Source organism: Drosophila melanogaster, chromosome 3L (genome assembly GCF_000001215.4).
Source record: "Drosophila melanogaster chromosome 3L".
NCBI classification, from domain to species: domain Eukaryota; kingdom Metazoa; phylum Arthropoda; class Insecta; order Diptera; family Drosophilidae; genus Drosophila; species Drosophila melanogaster.
The window spans coordinates 14175400-14198273 of record NT_037436.4 but is presented as its reverse complement, the minus strand read 5'-3'; the positions used below and the strand labels follow the sequence as shown (position 1 = coordinate 14198273).

The window sequence follows — 22874 nt, the reverse complement described above, 5'->3', positions numbered from 1 at the left end:
CTAACTTGGCTAACTCCGATTGCAGTAGTAAAATTGGTAAATTAGCCCTTGAAAAATATTATTATTTTATAAATAATTCATTGTTCCACATTTATTATGATTGCAGCGATTTTTCAGAGTTAGGTCACTATTTTCACAATAGGAAAATGTTGGAATGTACTCTACTAAGCTTTCTTTTATGAATAAAGAAAATAGTTTCATAATACATGATATAAACAAAATAACGATTATTTACTATTTATTTATTTATTTATAATTATTCTACCATGTTTTCTTTATTTTTCTACCTTCAATACAATCATGGCACAGTTATTAATGCAAATGACAGTCTTTTTGCCAGCTGCTTTGATCACAAAAAAGGCAAGAAATAAAACTAAATCCACAACCAGCTAAGCAAGAAATGCAGTTAGAAGAGAATCCATGCCGCTCGGTTTACAGTTACTGCAGATGCTCGAGGGGCTCTTAGTTTTTCCAAGCTTCCCATGAGGTTCCCCCTCTCTGCCCCACTGAAATTATAAAATATATTTCCCATGAACGGTTTTCTTTTGTTTTTAGCTTCGTTGCAATTATAGCTACCTGATATGCAAAGTATAGTTAGCAACATTTGAAATAGAAATAAATGAATAAAGAATTGTGTGAAATTCGTAAACAAAAGAGAGCTACGAAAGCTAGGCGTAATAACCAGGCAAAGAATGTCGTGATCAAGTTGTTGGTCTGAGCTTCCACGAGAGATCGGAGATTTCGAACATGCAATGGTTTTGGGGGCACTGGGAACTCTATTGCAATTGATGATGACAGCTGTTCATACACTCAAATTACCTACACTTTATTATGAAATACTATTTTCTTTAACGTAAAAAGAAATATCCATATGCAAATTTCGAAAAAATGACTTAATAGTACTTTTATTTGTTATCAGTTTCTATTAGTACATTAATATTTTCCAATTTGAATTGATAAATCCCATTTCGCACTTTACGGTTTTGAATTCCCATTTACCATTAACCATTAACCAAGTGACCCAATCCAGCCTTGAACCATTTCTCAGGCCACTTTCAATTCATTAACGGCCACAACGGAGCGCATGAATATGAGGCACTGCAGTTCATAAGGCCGAACCATTAGCCATATGCTAAAGATCAAAAACCCGATCCCGCCCCCGCAAAAAAAAAATGAACAAAACTCACACGTATGTATAAGTACATATGTATAAGTATGTCTGGTCGACTCTATATGGAATTGTATAATTATAGCACAAGTTGAGAACTGAAGGGGGCGGTGCGCTGACAGCATGCAACTGAATTTGGGTTTTATTTTTATTAGATGTTATCCGAGACTTGACCAGCTGGTTGCCCTCCCCCGATGCCAATGCTATCCCCCCAATCCACTTTATGACTAATAAACTTGAACTTGTGCGAGAGAAAACAATTGAAAAATTGAACCGATGAGAACAGCGAAAGAAAAAAGGGGAGATATGTACATATATCTCCTAGATGTTCAATTACTAGCCAGTTGTTTTGTCAGACACACATGTAATCCATCCATCTATCCATTCAACTCAATAATTATGCAGATGTCGTGTTGTTGTCGCAATAATACTTGTGGATTATGAAACCGCACGTACCAAAATAGGAGATACAAGAACCGAAGGAAGCTCATTAAAGATTCCAAGCCATGTGGCTAAGGGGCGGGTTTGAATTCGATACGATTCAGAGAGTGGATTGCACATTTCAAGAGAACTATTCCGAAAATTCCTACGAAAAATCCCAATTAAAGCGAGTAAAGTGCGGAGATTTCAACAGATCCTTTTCACTCAAGTGGCAACAGATGCGTAGATATATATTTCTACTACCTGCTCGAAAGATCGCATCGCATCGATAAGCAGAAACAGCTGTTTTTCAATTAGTTTTGCTTGACTCAACAAATCATTTTATCCGGGGTATTTGCTTATCTAACTCTGCCAAATCTGTTCGAAAAATGCATTAAAAGAGGCAAACGTGTTTAATGCCTGAAAACGGGAACTTCGTTTAGCCGCAATGAATTTCAAATAAAATTACGTGCTTTTGCTGAATTTTCAGCGACGCAGTAATCAATTGTTTAGGTAACTAACAAAGGCAGTGCGAGATACAAAAATTTTAAACCATTCTCCACTTGAATGCTAGCAATGCTTGAATGAATATTTAGCAGGCAATTTTCCAGAATTCAGTAGTTTAATTTTTTTTTTTTTGGTAGTATTCCACCAACTCTACTTTTATCTCTCACTTAACCCTCAAATAAGCTAATCTACTAAATTAGCCCCCAAAGACCCAAAGTAAACGCCCCAGATAAACAATACAAATACGCCCACAAAAAACAGACACACTGAAACAACAATCGAAGAAAATGACAGAAAGCCAAGAGGTTGAAGCAATATTGATGAATTATACAAAACACAGTCTGGAAAAACAAAGAAGAAAACTTTGTTGCAACACTTGAATCGGGAAAATTAGGTCATTTAAGGGTGTGAATTGAAGGGGAACATAATGTCACTTAATAAGGAAAGTGAAAAATGTCGGGAAAAAGAAAATAACTTATTGAATACTTCGAGAGAAAATCAAGTTATATGTGCTAGTAAGAATTGGTATACAAGAGTACATACTTCACAATCACATTGCTTTCCGAGTAAATCTCGTAATCCTTATGTCGCTGACACGCACTGTATAATCTCCTCCCACCGTGTATACTTTAAAATCAATTAGTAAGTCCACAGCACGTCTGAAACAACTTTGAGACAAATCTCATTTGCGACTATGCTGACATATTTTATTTTAGCTCAGTGAATTTATTTTCATGCCTCGAACTGTCGACACCCATGGAGGAGGAACTCCCTTCGAACATCTTGCTCTCTAGTTTGCACTCTATTTCTGATCCGGCGAATGCTTCGCTGGCAGTTCCCGCTAATTTGTGTCCCTCCCGCCGGTTTTAAATTCTCCGGGCGCACACGGAAAGCGGAAGCCCAGGAGAAGACCGCAGAGAATCCACAAGAGCGAAAATTCCACGTCAGGTTTTTGGTGAATGCCTTAGCTGAATGAATAATGAGGCAGGCGTGCCACTCCTTATTTGATGGGTGTGTAGGGAGCAGGGAGGAGGAGGAGGGGGCGGAAGAAAACCCGGCAGATTTCGTAGACTCGTCTGCGAGATCTTAAGGAAAGACTGAGGCAGGTCAAGAAAAACAGGCCGGAAAACACAGTTCTGGCTAGAGAGATTGCTATATATGGAGTGGTGCAATGTTTCGCACCAAATAGGAAATTTAAAAGAACTATAAATGTTGATGATTTTAAATGTTCATAGTATTAAGAATGAAAGTCAAATATAAATATAATGAATGTCTAATAAAAATACCGAAAAGTAATAGAACTAAAAGCTTGTTGGCAAAGGTCAAGAAAATCATGGCAAATATTACATTACATTACATGGCGAATATAGTTTTAGAAACTCTTCTTTGTAACATTTCATATTCTGGGACATATGTATAAAAAACGGATGAACACTTATTGTAAAATAGGAATGGAATTTTATGTATAAGTCTACACAAGGATAGCAGTGAAGATTACAAAATGTTCAAATATATTTGTGTACCAGAACGAGAAAGCTTTTCATCGGAATAATATGTATTTCAACATTTTTATGCTTCAATAATTCAGTAAGGTTCCCTTCGCGGCGACTTAAAATAATTCAAGCATGGAAAACAAGCCCTAGTTAGTGTATTTAGTGAAAGGTAAATACGGAAGTATATCATAGACATATAAACCTGGTATATATGTACATACATATGTATGCACACATGTGTACCTGCAAGATGCACTCAAATACGACAAAGATGAAAAGCAAAACACACACATTGCACCAACATGACAGAACGACAATAAAGAAATAAAAACACAGGGAAACAAAACAGACTGTCATAAAATGCGACACCTGTTTAAAGTTGTGCGCCGGTACTCCCACCACCACCTCCTTGCCCACCTTTTCCGTTCTTTTCGTGTGTTTGCAGTGCATTTCATTTACCGCAATTATTTACATTGGTTAGATGCGGGTTCTTCAAAAAGGTAAAAAGAACCAAGTGCGGATAGAAGATATTCATTCAAACTGCACTCTGAAAAATATTTCATTAAAATAAGATTTGAATTAATTAAAAAAAAAATATGTTAAGTGCATTTTCGAATAAAAGTCACGTTTGCTTTATATTTTTTCAAAAGTTTGTAGTAGCTCTACAGTTTTTATAATGAGTTATATTTTTTAGAGATTATGTTATAAAAATGAAACTAACTTTAGAGTGTATACAGAAAAGTATGGAGTAAACTTAATTGATGGCTTCTTCTTCATTTTGGTGCATTGAACCGGCGGCACAGGTGGAAGAAGAGGAAGCAGAGGAAGTTGAAGAAGCGGCATTTGACCCAGTTTGATGGAATGGCATTTGAATGCATTTCAATTTGAGTCGCTCATTCAGTGAGTCGTTCGATCAACGAGTTTTTTTTTCAGGTTGTTGTTTAAACCAATTAAATGTCAATTGGCGACGTAATCGGACTCTTCAATCAGCCATTCGTTCATTCAACCCTCCTGAGAGCTTTTCCCACCCCATCTAAACAGGTTCGTGCCCCAAATTGAATTCTTTCACATATTGTCTGCTCTCTCTCTCTTTGGTTTCTTATCTTATTTCTACACATCATTCTTGTTTAGATTTTGGCACAATAACAATAATAACAACAACTGGCCTTGTTTATAAACAAAAGCACAAAAAAAAGCTGGCGTAAAAAATTAATTGAAAAGAAATACGAAATCTTTTTATTTCAACTTGTTTACCTTGAATCGCCGCAAATTGAAGTTCAAGCAATTAATTACACTCAATTTCAGCTACACTTTTTTATAATTTTCTCGCTTTTGCATTTTTATGCATTTTGCTTAAATACGATTTTGTAAAAGGCTGCTCAATAAGATAATTAAAATACTAACGACTTTTTGGTTAGGGGTTAAAAACTGAAAGCGAGTATTTACTGGTTATAAATTATTATTGGTTCAAAAAATGCATTCTAAAGTAATACATTCAATTTACCTTTGTTGCATAAGGCGTCCATTCACTTTACTTAAATATTAATTAACATTTGTTCGATTTGTTTGTGTTAAACAATTTAAATTGTATTTTTTTTTTTGACCCCCGTTGAAAATTAAAAATAGAAGTGCACAAAAAAACACGACCAAAGCCGCATAACTGTGCCAAGGCGAAATATTCCAAGCCAACAGCAAAGTGTATTTCTTTCTTGTTTTCTCTCTCTTTAGTTTGTTGGCCAGTATTGTTTTTATTTTTTGGCAGACTTTGCAAAGTGCAAATGTGAAACGAGAACCTCTAAACGATGTTAAACAGAGGCCAAAATGAACTTAGAGGAAATGGACGCACTTACGAACCGAAAAAAAAAATATCAAATTACACTCTGCAGCATGATGCAATCCGCAGAGGAAGCAGCTGCCCCTACAGATTTTCCATCTTCGGCCAAGTGGATCTCGGATTACGGTTGGGGAAAACTCAGAAGATACTCGAGTGTCAGATGAGCCACTTGTAGGGCTGCATCCTGCGGAATAAGAACAAGGATAAGGCAGGTGGTCCGGAAATAGTTGACAATGCACCGGCACTTTAATTAATTAATCGGTGGTACAACTTCCTCAAACTCCTAAAACCACAAAAGTCGCGAAAAAACAAGCGGGTGGGGGAGAAACAAAAGCTAAAATAGCAAGTGAGCCAAACAAAAAGTCAACGATGTCTCTGCCTGGCACGAAAAGCTGGCTCAAACCCACAATGAAAAAAATAAAACGTAGGGAGAATTGCAGGCGCTACACAAGGGGAATGCGAAAATCAACAAATAAATAAAAACAATTGCGAATTTTCGCATTCGTGGAAATGTTACAACTGTCCCACCACAAGCAAACTTTCCAAATAAATAAATGAGTAAAAGTCGCTTACTTAATGGCCCAAAACAACAGAATGACGATACCAAAGTGTCTTTTTCTAAGCTGTTTCAAATGACTGCGTATTTGAGAATCAATATTATTGAGAATGTGTGATTACACAAAAAGAAATTAATAATAAAGGATGGGAAGCAATTAAGTGCGTCATCTGACAGGCACACTAGTCACGCAGTTAATATAAATGTGTTAAATAACAAACATTACTTTCTCTAACAATAATATGTTTAAATGATATCATGCCTATAATATCATTTTATGTTTTCCTAACCTAATTTACATAGTAAACTATTAGGATAAGTTGAATACTTAATATGACAAGCTACTTTTTTTTAAATAGTTTCACAGCTTAGCTGTAAAGAAACTATTTATCTCGAAATATTTATAACTCTGTCTTAGTATAAGCTTAGTATAAACTAAAGATCAGATTAGATGAGATGAGATCATTTGGGGTATATTATCTTTCCTACAGTCAGATTCTGTAGGAGGTTTAACTTTCGAGATTTGTACTATAGAACTTAATATTTTGCACCCAAAAGTAGTTATTATTGCCCAATTAGATCTCCTTATCTATTCAGTTATCTCGTTTTTCCCTCTTCTTCTTTTAAAGAAACAGTATAACAGTACAGTTTAAACATTTGCTAATTGGGAACCGTTTTGCACACAGTTAGTTCGGGCAACGCACCTGTTGAAATATATTTGCGTATCCAATTGGAGCAGACGAGTGGCTTTAACCGTTAGCTGAACATGAATTTGGTTAAAAACAAAAAAAAACGAATTATTTGCACTTGGCGAAAAGCCACAACAACAACTGAATGGTGAAAATACAGGAACACACACACACACGCGCGCAGTCTAAGGAGAGAGGGAGACGAAGATAGCCGGCGAAGCGCAACAGTTGGATCTCGGTGTTGTTGTTGTTTCTGTTTATGTATTTGTTGCAGAACAGGTAGTTGAGCCGAATATTGCCTAAAATCGGCTTTGTTTATTGTGTTTTATTCGATTTTCTTACACTTTCACTTAATTCAGCATTCTTCGCATATCAAAGCACTTATAGCTGCATTTTTTATTGGTAAATTGTATTTGTACGCGTGCGTAACGTTGGCAACGTCTTTAACTTATTTTTTGAGCTGTGTTGTGATTTGGTGGTTTTACGTGGGAAATATCACCGCGCGCGCTATCGAAAATATGTAAAAGTAATAAAACGCCAAAGTCCAATTGTATATTCCTAATGGTTTTAAATAATGTCGTTTTCCGATACTTCTATACAATTCGACTTCACGCGCGCAGCAACAACTAACGCTTGATTACGAGTAAAAATATTAAAAAAATGCAATTGCAGTTTCGATATATGCCAGCCCGACGATGCGTCCGCTTCAAACTAAATTCGACGACCGAAATCGCGTTGTTTCCGGTTTGCATTGGCTTATATATGGCAAAGTGTGGCCAGTCTCGTAGATCCACAATATCCTTGATTTCTTAGGATTGCTTACATGCAGTATATTTCGCTGCCACAAACACGGTCACTCTTCTTTTCGCTAGCTATGTTAACTCTCTGATATTTTGAACTACTTAACAGAGTAGCAGGTTTCTGAAACACAAATGCTTTTGTGCTCTATCTAATTTTTTTATTTTGCACATATATAATTTTCATAGGTGTTATAGAACTTTATTTATATAGCTTTCTTGTAAAGTATTTACCTTAGGAAATACATTAGAGTTTTATTTCAACTGTCTGATTGGACTATCGTAGACACATACCAAAGTTGTTATCGGACCTAGTCCTCGCTAAGACCTATCGAACTACTAAGCGACTTTAATAAACATATACTTTAGCCGCCTTTTTTGCTTAATCGATTATTATTCGATAGCTTCATTTGGGTTGTTGTCCCAATTAATTAGCTGAAATATTTTGGGAGATATCAAAGCTATAATATTTTATGTCCTTATGGCAAGCGGGCTCACTCTAGCAAATCATAAGTTGAAATCCACTTTAGTTCCGCATAAAATTTTTCCACGTCATCGCTACGAAGTCATTGACACTTTTTTCTGCTAGGTTATCTGTTAACTGTCAGTTCTGGACTGTAGAATAAAGTGACCTTAATGAAAACATAAATTTCAATAAATGATTTAAATTGCTTATAATTGAAAGTGAAATTTTGAGTATTGTCTGGTGTGAACGCTGTGTAACAAATCTTGTAGAATACTCGTGTAGTTAAAAATGTAGAAAATATTGACACGGCTAAGCCCTGACAGCGAGGACATGAACCACACTGTTTAAGTCAATAATTTTCGAATTCAAAATTCATTTTTAAAAGTAATAAACCGTTTATTTATTTATAAATCATTGTTCCCCAAACTTAAATAATGAAAAAATACATTTTTAAAGCTAGGCTTCATAGTGGACTTTATACATTTTTTTAAAGTATTTTATAAATATGTAACACTATTAATTTTTTTAAATGTTTACCTGACATAAAAATGTAAAATTAAATTATACATGTAAAAAAACAAGATAACAAGTAATACACGACTCACCTACATTTCGTTGATAGATTCATGATAAGCAAACCAAACCCATAGAAGAGGCCAATGAGACTTGTTGAACAGGTGCAACAGGTACGATGTCGTAGCAACACAGCGTAAACAAAGCAAAGGAGCTCAAGTTCAGCTGTTGCATTGGCAACGGACGTGCACGGAAATGTTTTATCAATAGCCACCAATGGACAAGGACCTCGCCATAACAAATAGAAAATTCCAAGAGCAGACAGTTCCTCCAGCAATGTCGCGGTTTAAAAGCGTTTAGAAATTATAAAAAAAAAACCCAGGGGAAGAGTGAATTTGGGATCGGATAATGGGGAATACGGAGAGCAATGTTACCAGCGGGGTGAAGAAGCAGGCCGGAGTCTCCACCCAGGCTCTATACAAGTTCGTGAATCTCAAGGGCGGTGGACTCCTGGTGGACATGATGAAAAGAGCCTGTCAAACCAAACAGTTTGCTGAGATCGATCATGCTATCAAAACCAAAGTGGAGCCCTTTCTGTACAACAAGGGCGCTGGACGGTATTTTCCCATCTCGAAGCTCGTACTGCTGCGAAATCGGGATCGCCCACGCACTCGCCAATTGCCCGAGATCCGAGCCCTCGAGAATCCTGACGACGATTTCAACATCCATGACTACTGCCCCGAGGTTTCGGAGGCCGAGTATATCTCCAATCCTACGGCCTATCGATTCGTCTGCTGGGATCTTAATGTGAGTGTATAATGTGGAGTGAATAAGCCCAAATCGATTGTATTGATGGTTTCATACTACTGCTTTTTTGGTCTATATATTTTAGAGTAAACACAGTTAATTTTAAATTTATTAATCTTTTTCAGATGCGTGGCGCTGTGGGCGAAACTATTCTCCATTTGTGCCTGCTAAATGCATCTTCCTTGCACGCAGATCTCGCCAAAAGATTGCTAAAATTCTACCCGAAACTCATCCTGGACATTTACATGAGCGACGAGTATTATGGAGAGAGTGTCCTGCACATTGCCATCGTCAATGAAGATCCGGCAATGGTGAAGTATCTGCTGGATGCCAACGCAGATGTTCAAGAGCGGTAAGAAAAAAAAAAAAATTCAAAAATAATTTTAAAACATTTAGATTACACAACTTTAAAAACGCATTTAGGTGCTGTGGAGCCTTCATGTCGGCGGAGGATACTAAGTTTTCTCGCACGGATTCGCCGGATCACGAGTATGTGGCACTTTGTCCCATGACCAACTACGATGGTTATGTTTACTGGGGAGAATACCCATTGAGTTTTGCCGCTTGCCTGTCGCAGGAGGAGTGCTTCCGCTTAGTTTTGGCCAGAGGTGCCGATCCCGACTTCCAGGACACCAACGGAAACACCGTTCTCCACATGCTGGTCATTTACGAAAAGATCGAAATGTTCGATGTTGGCTACGAGGTAGAATAATTTCTTACTTTGAATAGTTGTTACTAATTCAAAATGGTTATTTCTTTAGGTTGGAACAAACATACACATAAAAAACATTCAGAATCTCACGCCCCTTACTTTGGCGGCCAAGTTGGGCAGAGTTGAGATGTTCTTCCACGTGATGAGCATCGAACGGGAGATCTATTGGCAATTGGGTAGCATCACATGTGCCGCATATCCGCTTTTGATGATAGACACTATAAATGAGGAAACCGGCAATATCAACAAGGACTCCGTGCTGAACTTTGTGGTATTTGGCGATAAGCTGGAGCACTTGGAGCTGCTAGATGGGGTGGTCATAGATCTGCTAAAGACCAAATGGGACACGTTCTGCAAATCGCGATTTTACAAGCAATTTTACATGTTCGCCCTCTACTTTCTCATCTCGCTGTTCAGTTTTATACTGCGTCCAGGTCCGGATGCCAAGGACGAAGACGAGGATGGCGCCAATAGCACTACGGCTAAAAGTGATCTGTATAGGCAAAATGGATCGGATTCTTACCATCTGCACAGCAAGCGGGCTACAATGACTACCGAATACAGTTAAGTATTGTCCTTATATTTAATATACATAATATATCTAACTGAACTTTCTTTTCAGAAACATTTTGGCTTAATTTTACTGAGTACTACGATCCATCGGAAGTTGAGGTCCTGCCCGCCTGGTGGGAAAGTTATGCTCAGTGTCCTTTGATGAATCTCGAATCCGATTTGGCCAAGCTTCGTATTATGGCAGAACTGTTGAATTTTGTAGGAGCTATCCTGTATCTGCTGGTTGCTTTGCGAGAAGCTCGATTCCTGGGCCTTAAAATGTTTATCGAAAACTTGGCAAGTAAATTTAAATACAAAATTATCATTTCTAATTAAATTGTGATCCTTAGATGACGGCACCTTCGCGAGTTATGTTTCTGTTTTCGTGTGCTTTGATGATGACTATACCCTGGTTGAGGGTTTCCTGTCTCACCGAAATAGATGATCACGTCACCGTTGTGATAATGCTAACCACTGCTCCCTATTTTCTATTCTTTTGTCGGTAAGATAGACTTTCCTCGACAATTTTATAATATTTTTAATTACTTTTGTAATTTTCTTAGCGGCTTCAAAACTGTCGGTCCCTTCGTAGTGATGATATACCGCATGGTCATGGGAGATCTGCTCCGATTCGTCTCCATCTACTTGGTGTTCGTCATGGGTTTCTCCCAGGTATTGATTCCATTTCATTTTACTTTACTTATTGCATTTCTCATTGTGACTCCTCTTCTTACCACCAGGCATTTTACATAATTTTTCTAACCTTCGACAACCCATCGTCACCAGAGGATCAGGACGCGGAATCCAACCCAATGCCCTCGCCCATGGAATCGATAGTGGCCATGTTCCTAATGTCGCTAACAAATTTCGGTGACTACTATGGAGCGATGGTGTCTACGCAGCACGAATACGAGGCGAAGATCCTCTTCTTTCTGTTCATGGTGATCGTGAGTGTTCTGCTGGTGAACATGTTGATCGCCATGATGGGTAATACGTATCAGAAGATCGCCGAGATCCGAAACGAGTGGCAGCGCCAATGGGCCAGGATCGTCCTCGTCGTGGAGCGAAGTGTTCCTCCCGCCGAGCGGTTGAAGAACTTTATGCAGTACAGTCAGTCGATGTCGGATGGCAGAAGGGCACTGGTCCTCCGGTTGAATATGACTGTGGGTACAGAATAATTTACCTTATAAGTAAGATTATTATATACCTTTTTTTCAGGAGGAGGAAAAGGAGGAGATGAAGGAGGTGCAGGAGATGAAGCGCATCCATCAACGGTTCGCCAAGAAGCGGCAAATGGAGCGCGAGGCTCGCGCCCTTCGACGTCAACAGGAGTACGAGAAGTTCTTCGGCACCGCCCCCAAATCGGAATGTTCCGATAACAACAACTTTTGAAGATCCATTTGGACAAACCAGAGTCACTTACTTAGTTCAAGTTTTATTGGGCCATGTTAATATGTATGTGTTCTTTTTGGGCAATAAATTTAGACTACATTGCGCTTCACAATTCAAGTAAAAATATGTTTTTTATTGATAAGTAAGAATGAGAATAAGTATCAATTATTGTTTCCCTTTTTTTCTTCATTTATATAACATATTGTAGAGAAAATCTAAATCTAATGTTGGCCACAGCCATCGGCACATAATCGACGACTTATTTAGGCGAGTGCCGAAAAATCTGTGGCACAAGTGTCGATGCGTGCGAATGACAGTTGGCCCAAACAAACAAATATCGAAATCAAATTCACTCAAAATAACAATTTAATAAAATCAATGTGCTTATGAAAAGTTCACACCAAAAAAGAAAGGGAACGAAGAAAATGATTCGACACAGGGTCCTAGGTAAATTTGCATTTGCATGTGGGTGGGTGGGTTGTTACCATAACTCAACGACTAACACATTTTTCCGGCTCTCGTGTGCGTTGACAGTTTTAAATCAAAGAGCAAAGCTGAATTGCAAACAGAGTTAACAAAAGGTCAAACCCTCAACCCTTGACAACCCTCACACTCAACACTCCAAACGGCAAAATAAATGGCAAAGTTATCCTTCTTTTGCACTTTGATTTGCATAAATAATTTACTTTAAACAAACTCTTGAGTATCGAAAAAAAATAAGGTAAGGAAATGTTCAGCCAAGAAAAAGGCAGTCAAAAGTGAGGGGAAAAAGAGTCGGAGGAAAATCGAATTTTCTTTTGAGTTCTAGTGGCAGTTCCACCTGGGAATGGTCCATAATTCTTATTTGAATGCTTGTTTAACCATTTCTCCACTTCCAATGCCAAATCCCAAAAGGATTCAACCTGAGTCGGCTATAATTCTTTGCTTTCTTTTTTTTTACAATTTTTGGTACAAGAACACTTGCCCAGCGAAACAATTACGATAGTTAGGGCCAAATCACAGACGGCATTTAAAAGTCATTTGGCAAACGCCCCTCACCGAAATTGCGCTATAAACGATGTTGCTTAAGGATCATAAACCAGCCCGATTTTCCGGGAACACCGAGAAGGTGAAAAACTGTACGTTCGCAATACCATTTTTGTATTTTCGTTGGCCCATTACCTTCAAGCGCTTTTATTGTTATTGTTTTACAATGTTTGTATGTGCCGAGGGGCGTAATTAAACAGCTTTGCCAGCCTTTTTTATGACTGGAAATTTCACAAGTCGAGAGGGCAAACAAGATTCATATCTAAGGTGTACTTTTATTTTCTGTATCTAAATAAATTAATACATTACGTGGGTGTTGTTGAAATAATTTATATATTATATATGGTCTGTTTCCGCAAGTGGCTAACATTTTATTTTGGATTTAGCTGAACCAAAACCAAATAAAAATACACATTCGATTAGTCATTATTTTTGATTTATTTACTTTTTTTGATGAAATTCTTTTCTTTTAAAAAAGATTTGACAAACATATGTATTTACTTTGTGTTCCTTTGTCTACAAAAAGGTGACTAATGAGTGTATATGGAATCCTAATCAAACTCCCATTCATTATTTATGTGTGAGGGCTAAAAAAATGTATTCAATTTTTAGCAGAAGACCAAGAAAAATATATTAACATTCAGCCATTGAGGGAAGTGGGCGTTGATTTGGCCTGTGGGCGTGTCCACACTATTCACAGCTGCCAGCGCTGCAGAACCCATAACATGTGATTACGCAACGAACTCGACACCTAAAACTCAGAGCCAGACTCCCGGATCAAAAGGTGTGTAATTACACGGCCAGGACACAATGGCAAAGCCAATCGCCAAAGCTGGGAACATACTTTCTGGCCACACTGTGACACATTCAGATGGTAATTGTTAGCCCAAAAGGGGCGGACGCTGTTTGTGGGGGCAGGGTGAGGGGTTAAGTTTACCCCTATTGTTGTTACCGTAAGGGGTTTGGACACCATATCATTAGCGCCACAGTAAATGAAAACAATTTTTTCCATCGGGACGCGGTCTGAGAAATTTTTACAACGTTCGCACTGGAACGCCGAATCGGTTATGACGTCCCGATCGCAGCGGGAACTAAATTGCTCTATTCAAACTCAATTAAAGTCAAGCTGCGGCCCCGTTAGAGAGCTCCGATTGTGAGTGATCCCTGCTCTTTAACACTTTCAGATGGAACGCAAAACCCCGCTCCATTATCCTTTGTTCGCAATTCCGAACAAAGACGCTTGCTAAACGCTTCCGGTGCTGCGAAGAAGCGCGGCTCCCAAAGGTTCCGACGCGATCCGATCCCAAAACGATGCGATCCCACGCATTATTCGGCAAACGATCCCATTGATGTCAATCTCTGATATACCTCTCCACAAGGACAACAATGCAAGGTGTCAGGCCTTTGTATCCGTATCAGTATCTTTTCTTTTCAGTCTTCAGTGCTCAACCTTCATCTTTTCTTTTTGGTCTTTGTGTTGCTGCTACAATTGCAATTACGTAATCGTTATCATGATGTGCAAATCGATAGACGGATGTATGTCCTATCCCCCTGACAAAACGACCTCCCCCACTTTGGACTCCATCTTTATTGGCCCAGACGAGTCACATAAAAGTCGTTGGCTTAATTCAAATGGCCGCCACTTGCCGCGAATCTCTTCTGTTTGCCAACTCATAAAGCGGAACTTTTATGGGCTCAAATAGATAGAAACGGGGTTGGTTTCGATGAGCTTAGAATGGCCATAAATCAGTGGTAAACAGATCGTTAAAGGGACCTTTTTAAGCAATCGGTATAGACAGAAATTTTAAGTTCTGATAAAAATGTGCCAAACTGTTTAAAAATGAAAGAAATAATTGAGTTTAAAAGTTTGTTTAGTAAATATTTCCGTTTATTCTGTATGTTAAAAACATATTTCTAATTCAAAATGAACACGCTTCCTAAGCGCACCTTCAATTTATTGATCGGACTCTTGTCACCCACCTCACGACTTCTACGTCGTTTGAATAATGCGCCTCGATTTGATTGAAAACCACTTGAGAATCGAAGGGAAGTGAAAATAAAAACAAATTCTAACAAAAAAAACCGCAAAGTTTTAATTGAATTTCCTGAACAAAATAATGTTTTGCCACTTGAGTCTCGCGGGAGGACGCTAAGCAAACAATCCACAACAACAGCCACAAAAACGTCGATGGCGACGCCGCCAAGTCTGAATGACTGACTGACTGATTGACGGGGAGATTGAATGGCTCCGGTTCTGTGATGGTTGGGGAGGATGTGCCTTGGTCTAGATATGCATACACACTTGGTGCGCAAATTCAATTCGCCAAATCAAATCACTTGAGTGAAAATGTTGCATTCAGCCAAAGAAAATAAATAGGAAAACACACAAGTAAACAGGCGCAAAAGGGGGCGGTGGTGCCAAAAGGTGTCTTTCAATTGCTTAAAGACCGCTTTGATCTCTGCCAGCATTAAACGCGCTCAATCAAACCCTTTGACTTTGACGAAACCATTTGCCAAATGACTGAAATTAATTAATCGACGAAGCCACAGGAATATAAATCAAAGTAAAGCTCTAGCAAACACCAAAGGATAATTGAAATGGAAAAAGGAAATGAAAAAAACGAACGACTGCTGTTTTAATTAAAGCCCTTCATACGAAAACAAGTGTAAAATTTTTAAAAAATAGGAGTATTCACTTTGCAATTGTAAATAATCATGTGAATAAGATCTCAACAGGAGAACAATTACTTTCCATAGAAGTAGGACGTATGTTTTTAAAATGGATTTTAGTATTTAGAACTGTGGCTGCCAATGAATTCATATTTCCGCTCTAAAGTTGAGAAGGCGTTTGACATCAATGCAGAAGATTGCAGGCTGTCAAAACGATTCGTATCCTGGGGGGTTGGAAAACTGCTTCTGACAGCCGGCCGTCAGGTGGAGTGGACCTCATTTGGCTGCGGTTTTCACAGCGACACGCCCATCCGCCCATTAAACCGATGGTGTTGTTTGGCCCTCGGGCTACAAAATCAAACCGCAAGATTTGGACACAAAATTTCGGGGTTTTTCGGCAGCTAATCGATGAAAGGCTGTACATTGGACTGAGAAATCCGTTCCAACTGTGCTTGTTGGTCGTAAACACACACCGTGGGATTCGGCACGTCGGTCAGGAAGGAAACTCACCTCTTCTCCACTCTGTTCCGGAATCCTGTGTACTCCACTCCGTCCGCCTGTTCCGAGCCTCGGAACCCACTTCAAACGAAAGTCGCATCGAGTGGGCACTTTGACGGCGACGATTTGCTCGGAGAGGAGCGACAACAAAAATTAGGCACACACTGAAAGAAAGGGGGCGTATCAAGGTCTATTAAAGAGCTGACCAAATACCAAATACCTTTGGATCAAAGATCTGGCTCGAATAAAATGAGAAATTCATTAGGAAACCAATCTTCATTAAGATTCGTTTCATTCTTTTGCCTTCGAATATAGCTTACTTTGCCATTGCAGTGTATCCAAGCTCTTGAAATACTACACTACCACTCCCCTAGAAGTCAACCCCTAAATTCGCAAGGAGAAAAATATGCAAAAAGAATAGAAATGAAATGAAATATGAAAACGAGGCATAAAGAAATTTGACTCAAGGATCGCGGCGGTTCCTTAAGTGGCTCGTTTCGATTACAAACGAGTGAAAAAGGCCTCAAGACGAGATCCCAGGCCCAAGTCGTAAGTTAACCCCACCGGACCGGCACTCGAACTTCGTTTAAGAAATTAACATCGTTTAGTCCAAGTGGCTGGATGATGGAATCGGCGAGGAAGGGTTAAGAACAATGCAGACGGAGGAGGTGGTGGGGGAGATGTGTTAAGGTTTCTCGGTTAATCTGTTATGACATCTAGGACCTGGCAGCGTAATGAACTCTAATCGAGCAAGGATTATGAGTGGCCATCGAAGATCTACGCTCTGACAGCTCCGACAATTGGATTTGCATCGCATTTTCCCACATTCAACCAGGGCTGAACAGAATAGCTCGATGCGGGCTTACACATGTTTTTCACACCAATTATCCTTTTAGCAAACACCGCAAGTTGTTCGGAAAAAAGGTGACTTGATTGTTTTTTTTCCTAGGATGATATTGCGAAATATTATCAGCGATTTGGGAACAATACTGATGACAATAACTGACCCCGGAAATAGTTTTCTATACAAACAGCTAGACTGTTTTCCTTCAGTTCCCCAGAAACGGGGCAAAACAAAGGATGCACAAAACGGATACAAAAGTTGCAGGAATTGTGCAACATCCATGACAGAAGTGGAACCGGTTTGTATCAGGTGAAGCCGAAACGGAAGTCGACAGCACATGTGGGCGTCCTTCCATTTCTATAGAGTTTTTCCTTAGAGTATCCTTGGAAGAATGGCTCGTTTTGTTTCCCTAATGGTCTGAGCTTGGGATGAGCCGAGAGGAGAAATTCCCGAGACATTTTGGCCATTTCTTGTCGCATAATCACGCCCGTATATGAAAAGCGGATATGATGGGATTTTATAGCCTTGTAAGAAAATGTTATCTAAAGTGCCATAATAATAACATTACTGTTCGTTCCCATTTCATAGATTTCTTTTCATTTTATGCAAGTTTTTCCACGAAAATGATTTCATTATCCCTAGCTGGACCTGCCATCCCCTAACTTTTCACATTCTATGAACATCAAACGATAAGTGCGCTATAATTTTTCATTTCTCCAAATCAAAGCGAAGCGAAGAAGGCACCAGAAATTCAAAGCAGAGAAAGGGAAATTCGTGAGCATGCCAAAAATGCTCTTAACTGGAATGACATGTGAAAAGCGCCAAAATCTGTGAGGCGATCAAATGGACACGTACGTCAGGAAGCAGGAAAAATCAAAAAAGAACTCTTGTGGGTGGAAAATGGAAATGCAAAATGAACAAAGGCCAATCCGAAAACGTGAGAAAATTCAGTCAAAACGATTCATTTTATAACTGCCGACGCCAGATGGTAGGCATAACTCCAAATGAGGGGGAAAAGAATATATAACTTGCAAAAATGATACGATATATATGCCATATCAATAATTGAACGATTCAATCAACTGAACAATAATGGGAATGTAACCTCATTTGCCTTTTATATTCGTTTTAATTTTTTCATTATCATTGAATCCATTCTGGACATTGTCAAGTCTTACATTTGCGCGATTGTTCCTGAATTTAATTAAAAAAGAATGAATGACAAAAATTATATTTGCGGAATACAACAAATAAAAATGAAACCAGCTCCCCAAATGACAATTGAATGAAAACAACAACAATCAACAATCGAAAACAACAACAATGCAGGAACGAACAATAAAACGCGAGTCTTTCTCTTTCACCGCGGAGAATCGGTGAATTTCGAATGGGTTAAGCGGTGAGGGTGATTTCTGGCGACAGGATAATGGTTAATATTGTATTCGAATAATAGTAATCACGGCACAACTTGACTCATCTCTCACCTGCCATTATGCGATCAAATTAAATTTACATTTATTTAATTTTCAACTGCACTCTGATACTGTATTTATACTGATAGATTTTTATCAGATAAATATCTGATAAATAAAATGTTTTTCAGTTTGCACGGCACCATAACAAAGAAAGAAAATCTATTATTAGCTTAAGTAATTATTAAATTAGACAGAAAACATATTTAGAGTTTATTTATCCAACTACGAGTATTAGAAGTTTATCATGAATTATTTTACAACTTCCACTAATTTGAACAATATTCTTAAGACAATTTTGATTGTCACTATTCCGCAAAAATGAAATTAAAAATGCATCAGCTAGCTTATTTATTTATTGAATTTGATAGCAAAACACATAAAGAGTATATGTGCTAATAATTTAAAACGTTTATCCTTATTTGTTTTACTCTTTACACTTATTTTAACTGGATTCTAAAAGAATATTTATTTATATAAAATAAGGAATTCATCATAAATTGTATCACAAATGTAACAATTATTTATGCCGCATGTGGGTGGGGAGCGATTTTAGGAAACAGGATCCTGCATTCATCCTACACTGTGTGCTATTATCACTCACTTAGTGTCCTCGTCTGCTAAGTGAAATGCTGAAAACTCAGAAAGAAAAATGTGACGCGGACAAAACTTTTTCCATTACACAACGTACAACAGTTTTTGCTTTCATTATTATTTGAGATTCGTTGTTGTTGCCGTTCTACGTTGTCCTTTCTTCCTTTTTTGGGGAAAGCAGACACAACGGAAACGTTGCGAACGCTGAAAGCTTTTTATGCTCTTACGCTATGGGCCAGGTATAAGAGCTTTGTAAATGCAATTGGAAATTGCACTAAGCTTTGGTGCATCGTTGTGTGGGTGCGTGCATGAGCAGGAGAAAGGCAAAGAGAAGGGTGGGATAAAAGCTCAAAGGGGAGAATGGTTTTACTTTTGGGGTTATGGAGTTTTAAAAAATATAATAGAATATTGCAACCTTATTCCTGAAAGAAACATTTTTATTAAAACAACGGCTCTTGGGGTCAAGATGTTGTTTAATGAAGCAATGTTAAACTCTTACAATCTTTGCATCACAAAAGCCATAAATTATGTCTTCGTTTCGAAAGAGAGGTAAATATGTGTGTTAACAAGAATTTGAAAACTTATTATTATTATTTGGGAAACTCTTTTAGTTACGAATGAAAAAAACATTAGTTTGCGGTAGATTTAATTGTCAATTATTCGATTGCCCTTGTCCTTTCAATCAACATTAAAAGGTTTGTTTTCTTTTGCTACTGCTTATTTGGTAAACCAAAAAGAAAAGCTGGCTAAAACATCTTTTCTATAATAAAGCACAGAGGACCGTTCTACATGCATCTGGGTGAAGATTTGCCTCACTTCCACTGGCTCCTTTGTGGGCTTCTTTCTATGGCCAAATAAGTAAATAATTGCAGTAATATCCTTTCTGGAGCGGCCAGGAAGAAGTGGCAAAAAGGGAACGGAAAAGAATGGAGAAGAATGGCGAGCGAAATGAAAGAATGCGAGAATGGAGAGCGGGGCAAGAGAATGGAAAGCGTGTTTCCATGTCCTTTTCACAAACTAAAAAGTCCTTTCACACACACACATAGTACTGACTACAGAGTACACATAGAGAACGGTATATAGCAGAACACAGACACCCACAATGGACAAAAATTCACACCAAAGACCCATTGTGATTGGCCCAACAAACACGCACACACATACGCGGGGAGAGAGTTGTGTTCTCTCCCTCTCTCGTTCTAACTGCATAGGAGATGCGGAAGTGCAACGCCGCCGTGCAAACAATAACGGAAATTGTGTGCCCACTGTGCGAAAATCAATGTGCTCCCGCGCTCGCCCTGGCTCTCTTTCTCTCTCTCGCTCCGTACTTTGAGCTCCCCCTGCCCCACAGGATTGGGGTCGCTAAATCGAATAACACGAAGCACAGCCGAACGAGAGCTGCCTGGCTTTTGGCTCTATTGAGCTCCTCTATTGAACACACCCCTCAATGGGCGAACAACTATAACCGATATAAAGGAGCCAATGGAACAAAGCCAGTGGAACAATGGGCCGCAAAACGAAAGAGAGAAGACGCTATGTGTGAGTGAGAGCGCGACGACGGCGCAGCTCTCTCCCAGGTAAGAAGCCCAGCCTCTATCCCGCTCGCACCCACGTGGCTTACGTAAAGGTAATGGTGCGAGGGTTGCTCGCACTTCGTGCTCAACTCTCTTCCGAGAGAAACGGGATTTGGCTGCAGTCGTGTAGGCCGCACTGGAACACTACTGAAATCAGTCACAAAAAAGCAGTCGATCCGAGCAGAAGCAAAGCAAGAGCAAAGCAGAAGCAAAAGCAAGACAGTAATTGACATAGAGACAAAGAAAAAATCTGAGAAATCACAGTTGAACCACAGACATATTGTGTTCTAGAAAGTGAAGTGTTGATCTTGAAAGAAGCAAAAGTTAAACAAAGTGTTCAAAATAGCTGGAATGGCCACCTTATCGACACACCCCAATTACGGTTTCCATTTGGGTCAGGCCCAAGGCTTGGAGGACTACGCACCGCAAAGTCAGCTCCAGCTGAGTCCCGGCATGGACATGGATATCAAGCGTGTGCTGCACTACTCCCAAAGCCTGGCAGCCATGGGCGGATCGCCCAATGGACCCGCCGGCCAGGGTGTGAACGGATCCTCGGGCATGGGTCACCACATGTCCAGTCACATGACCCCGCACCACATGCACCAGGCGGTCTCCGCCCAACAGACCTTGTCGCCCAACAGTTCCATCGGATCCGCCGGCAGTCTGGGTAGCCAGAGCAGCCTGGGCAGCAATGGCAGTGGTCTCAACTCCAGTTCGGGTCACCAGTCCGCCGGCATGCACAGTTTGGCCACATCGCCGGGACAAGAGGGTCACATCAAGCGTCCAATGAACGCGTTCATGGTCTGGTCCCGCCTGCAGCGTCGTCAGATCGCCAAGGATAACCCCAAGATGCACAACTCTGAGATCTCCAAGCGCCTGGGTGCCGAGTGGAAGTTGCTGGCCGAGTCGGAGAAACGACCATTCATCGATGAGGCCAAGCGCTTGAGGGCCCTGCACATGAAGGAGCACCCGGACTACAAGTACCGGCCACGCCGCAAGCCCAAGAACCCACTGACCGCTGGACCCCAGGGTGGACTGCAGATGCAGGCCGGCGGCATGGGTCAACAGAAGTTGGGAGCTGGACCGGGAGCTGGAGCCGGAGGCTACAATCCATTCCATCAACTACCGCCATACTTTGCACCCTCACACCATCTGGATCAGGGTTATCCAGTGCCGTACTTCGGTGGATTTGACCCACTGGCTCTATCGAAATTGCATCAATCCCAGGCAGCGGCGGCGGCGGCGGTCAACAATCAGGGTCAGCAGCAAGGACAAGCCCCGCCCCAATTGCCGCCCACCTCGCTGAGCAGCTTCTACTCGGGCATTTATTCCGGCATCTCGGCACCTTCGCTGTACGCCGCACACTCCGCCAATGCCGCCGGACTCTACCCATCCTCGTCCACCTCCTCGCCGGGATCTTCGCCCGGAACCATCACGCCAAATGGTATGGATGGTTCCATGGACAGTGCCCTGAGGCGACCGGTTCCGGTGCTCTATTAGAGTCGAGTTTTAGGTTAGAGTACAGAGTAGAGTACAATTGTTGACGCATTCCCAAAGTGATCCACTGGTTTTAAATCTTCAAAAGCTCTAAGTAAGCCAATCCTCCAAACCACTCCGCTTAATTCTAGTACAATCTTCGCGCACTTCAGATCTAGAGAGTAAGGAGGGAACACACAAAACATTCCTAGCCAATACACAAACTATAAATTATAATTTATTTAGCGCACTCACTATACCGCAAAGAAAATTAAAAAAGATAAACCTAATTGTAAATTAATTTTATTTAGTTTTAAGCATCGAGCGAGCGCCTCCTTCTTGTTGTTTTTTTTCGCATCAGCACCTACCTAAAATGTAGCTTATAGTTTTAATTGTCTAACCCTCTCAAATTGTAAATATCCCTGCAACTATTCGTTAAAGTCTCAGTGTAGCCCCAAATGCGAGGAAAGAACGTACATCAATGTATTATTGTATTATTAATTGTATTGTAAAAGTTATCATCTAAGCGAATAATGGTTCATGAAGGCCAACACAAAACAAAGACATTTAAAAGTGAATAAAAACAAAATGATTTGAGAAAACCAAATTTGAAAACCTGTTTATTCTATTTCAAATAATTTACAGCTTGGAAGATGTGAAACTGGCAATTGGTTTTGAAATGAATGATGATGATTCTCTACCAAATGTAATCACATTAAAGACATAGGTAGAGTTGTTGTGACTGGAATCAGACGAAGTTATCATATATATATATATACCGGGAAAAAGCTGAAAAACAAAAAAGATAATTTTA

General features: G+C 39.7%; 3 protein-coding genes across 11 annotated transcripts in view; 2 read left to right on the top strand and 1 right to left on the bottom strand.

The window, feature by feature from the left end:
• Positions 1-7404, bottom strand: part of nuf (nuclear fallout) — a 42381-nt gene extending 34977 nt beyond the window's left edge. For 3 of the 5 annotated variants that reach the window (NM_001038920.2, NM_001259824.1, NM_001038922.2), the window contains exon 1: positions 6683-7401. The gene's annotated coding sequence lies outside the window, so the exon portion shown is untranslated. Of the gene's footprint in view, positions 1-6682 lie in introns of all 5 variants that reach the window. The other 2 variants (NM_001259820.2, NM_001259821.2) reach the window with 1 other exon arrangement.
• A 1221-nt stretch (positions 7405-8625) lies between these two features.
• Positions 8626-12025, top strand: nan (nanchung). Of its 2 annotated transcripts, none has more exons than NM_140439.3 (9): positions 8626-9250; positions 9376-9602; positions 9674-9953; positions 10012-10525; positions 10585-10811; positions 10865-11016; positions 11078-11186; positions 11255-11677; positions 11736-12025. In NM_140439.3, the coding sequence occupies exons 1-9, from the start codon at positions 8852-8854 to the stop codon at positions 11904-11906; spliced, it is 2502 nt and encodes an 833-aa protein (NP_648696.2). In that variant the 5' UTR covers positions 8626-8851; the 3' UTR covers positions 11907-12025. The 2 variants fall into 2 exon arrangements, with proteins under 2 accessions (NP_648696.2, NP_001261833.1); NM_001274904.1 differs by having other exon boundaries at positions 11733-12025.
• A 7628-nt stretch (positions 12026-19653) lies between these two features.
• Positions 19654-22664, top strand: D (Dichaete). 4 transcript variants are annotated; one of them, NM_079342.3, is made up of 2 exons: positions 19654-19705; positions 19782-22664. In NM_079342.3, exon 2 carries the CDS (start codon positions 20936-20938, stop codon positions 22082-22084), a length of 1149 nt encoding a protein of 382 aa, NP_524066.1. In that variant the 5' UTR covers positions 19654-19705; positions 19782-20935; the 3' UTR covers positions 22085-22664. The 4 variants fall into 4 exon arrangements, with proteins under 4 accessions (NP_524066.1, NP_001261832.1, NP_001261831.1 ...); NM_001274903.1 differs by having other exon boundaries at positions 19782-22348; NM_001274902.1 differs by lacking the exon at positions 19654-19705 and having other exon boundaries at positions 20737-22664.
• Positions 22665-22874: the final 210 nt, after the last annotated feature.

Coding starts and splice junctions, on each gene's coding strand:
- D (NM_079342.3), top strand. CDS start 20,936: ATGGCCACCTTATCGACACACCCCAATTACGGTTTCCATTTGGGTCAG.
- nan (NM_001274904.1), top strand. CDS start 8,852: ATGGGGAATACGGAGAGCAATGTTACCAGCGGGGTGAAGAAGCAGGCC. Junction 9,603..9,673: donor AACGCAGATGTTCAAGAGCG/GTAAGAAAAAAA, acceptor AAACGCATTTAG/GTGCTGTGGAGCCTTCATGT. Junction 10,526..10,584: donor TACAATGACTACCGAATACA/GTTAAGTATTGT, acceptor CTTTCTTTTCAG/AAACATTTTGGCTTAATTTT.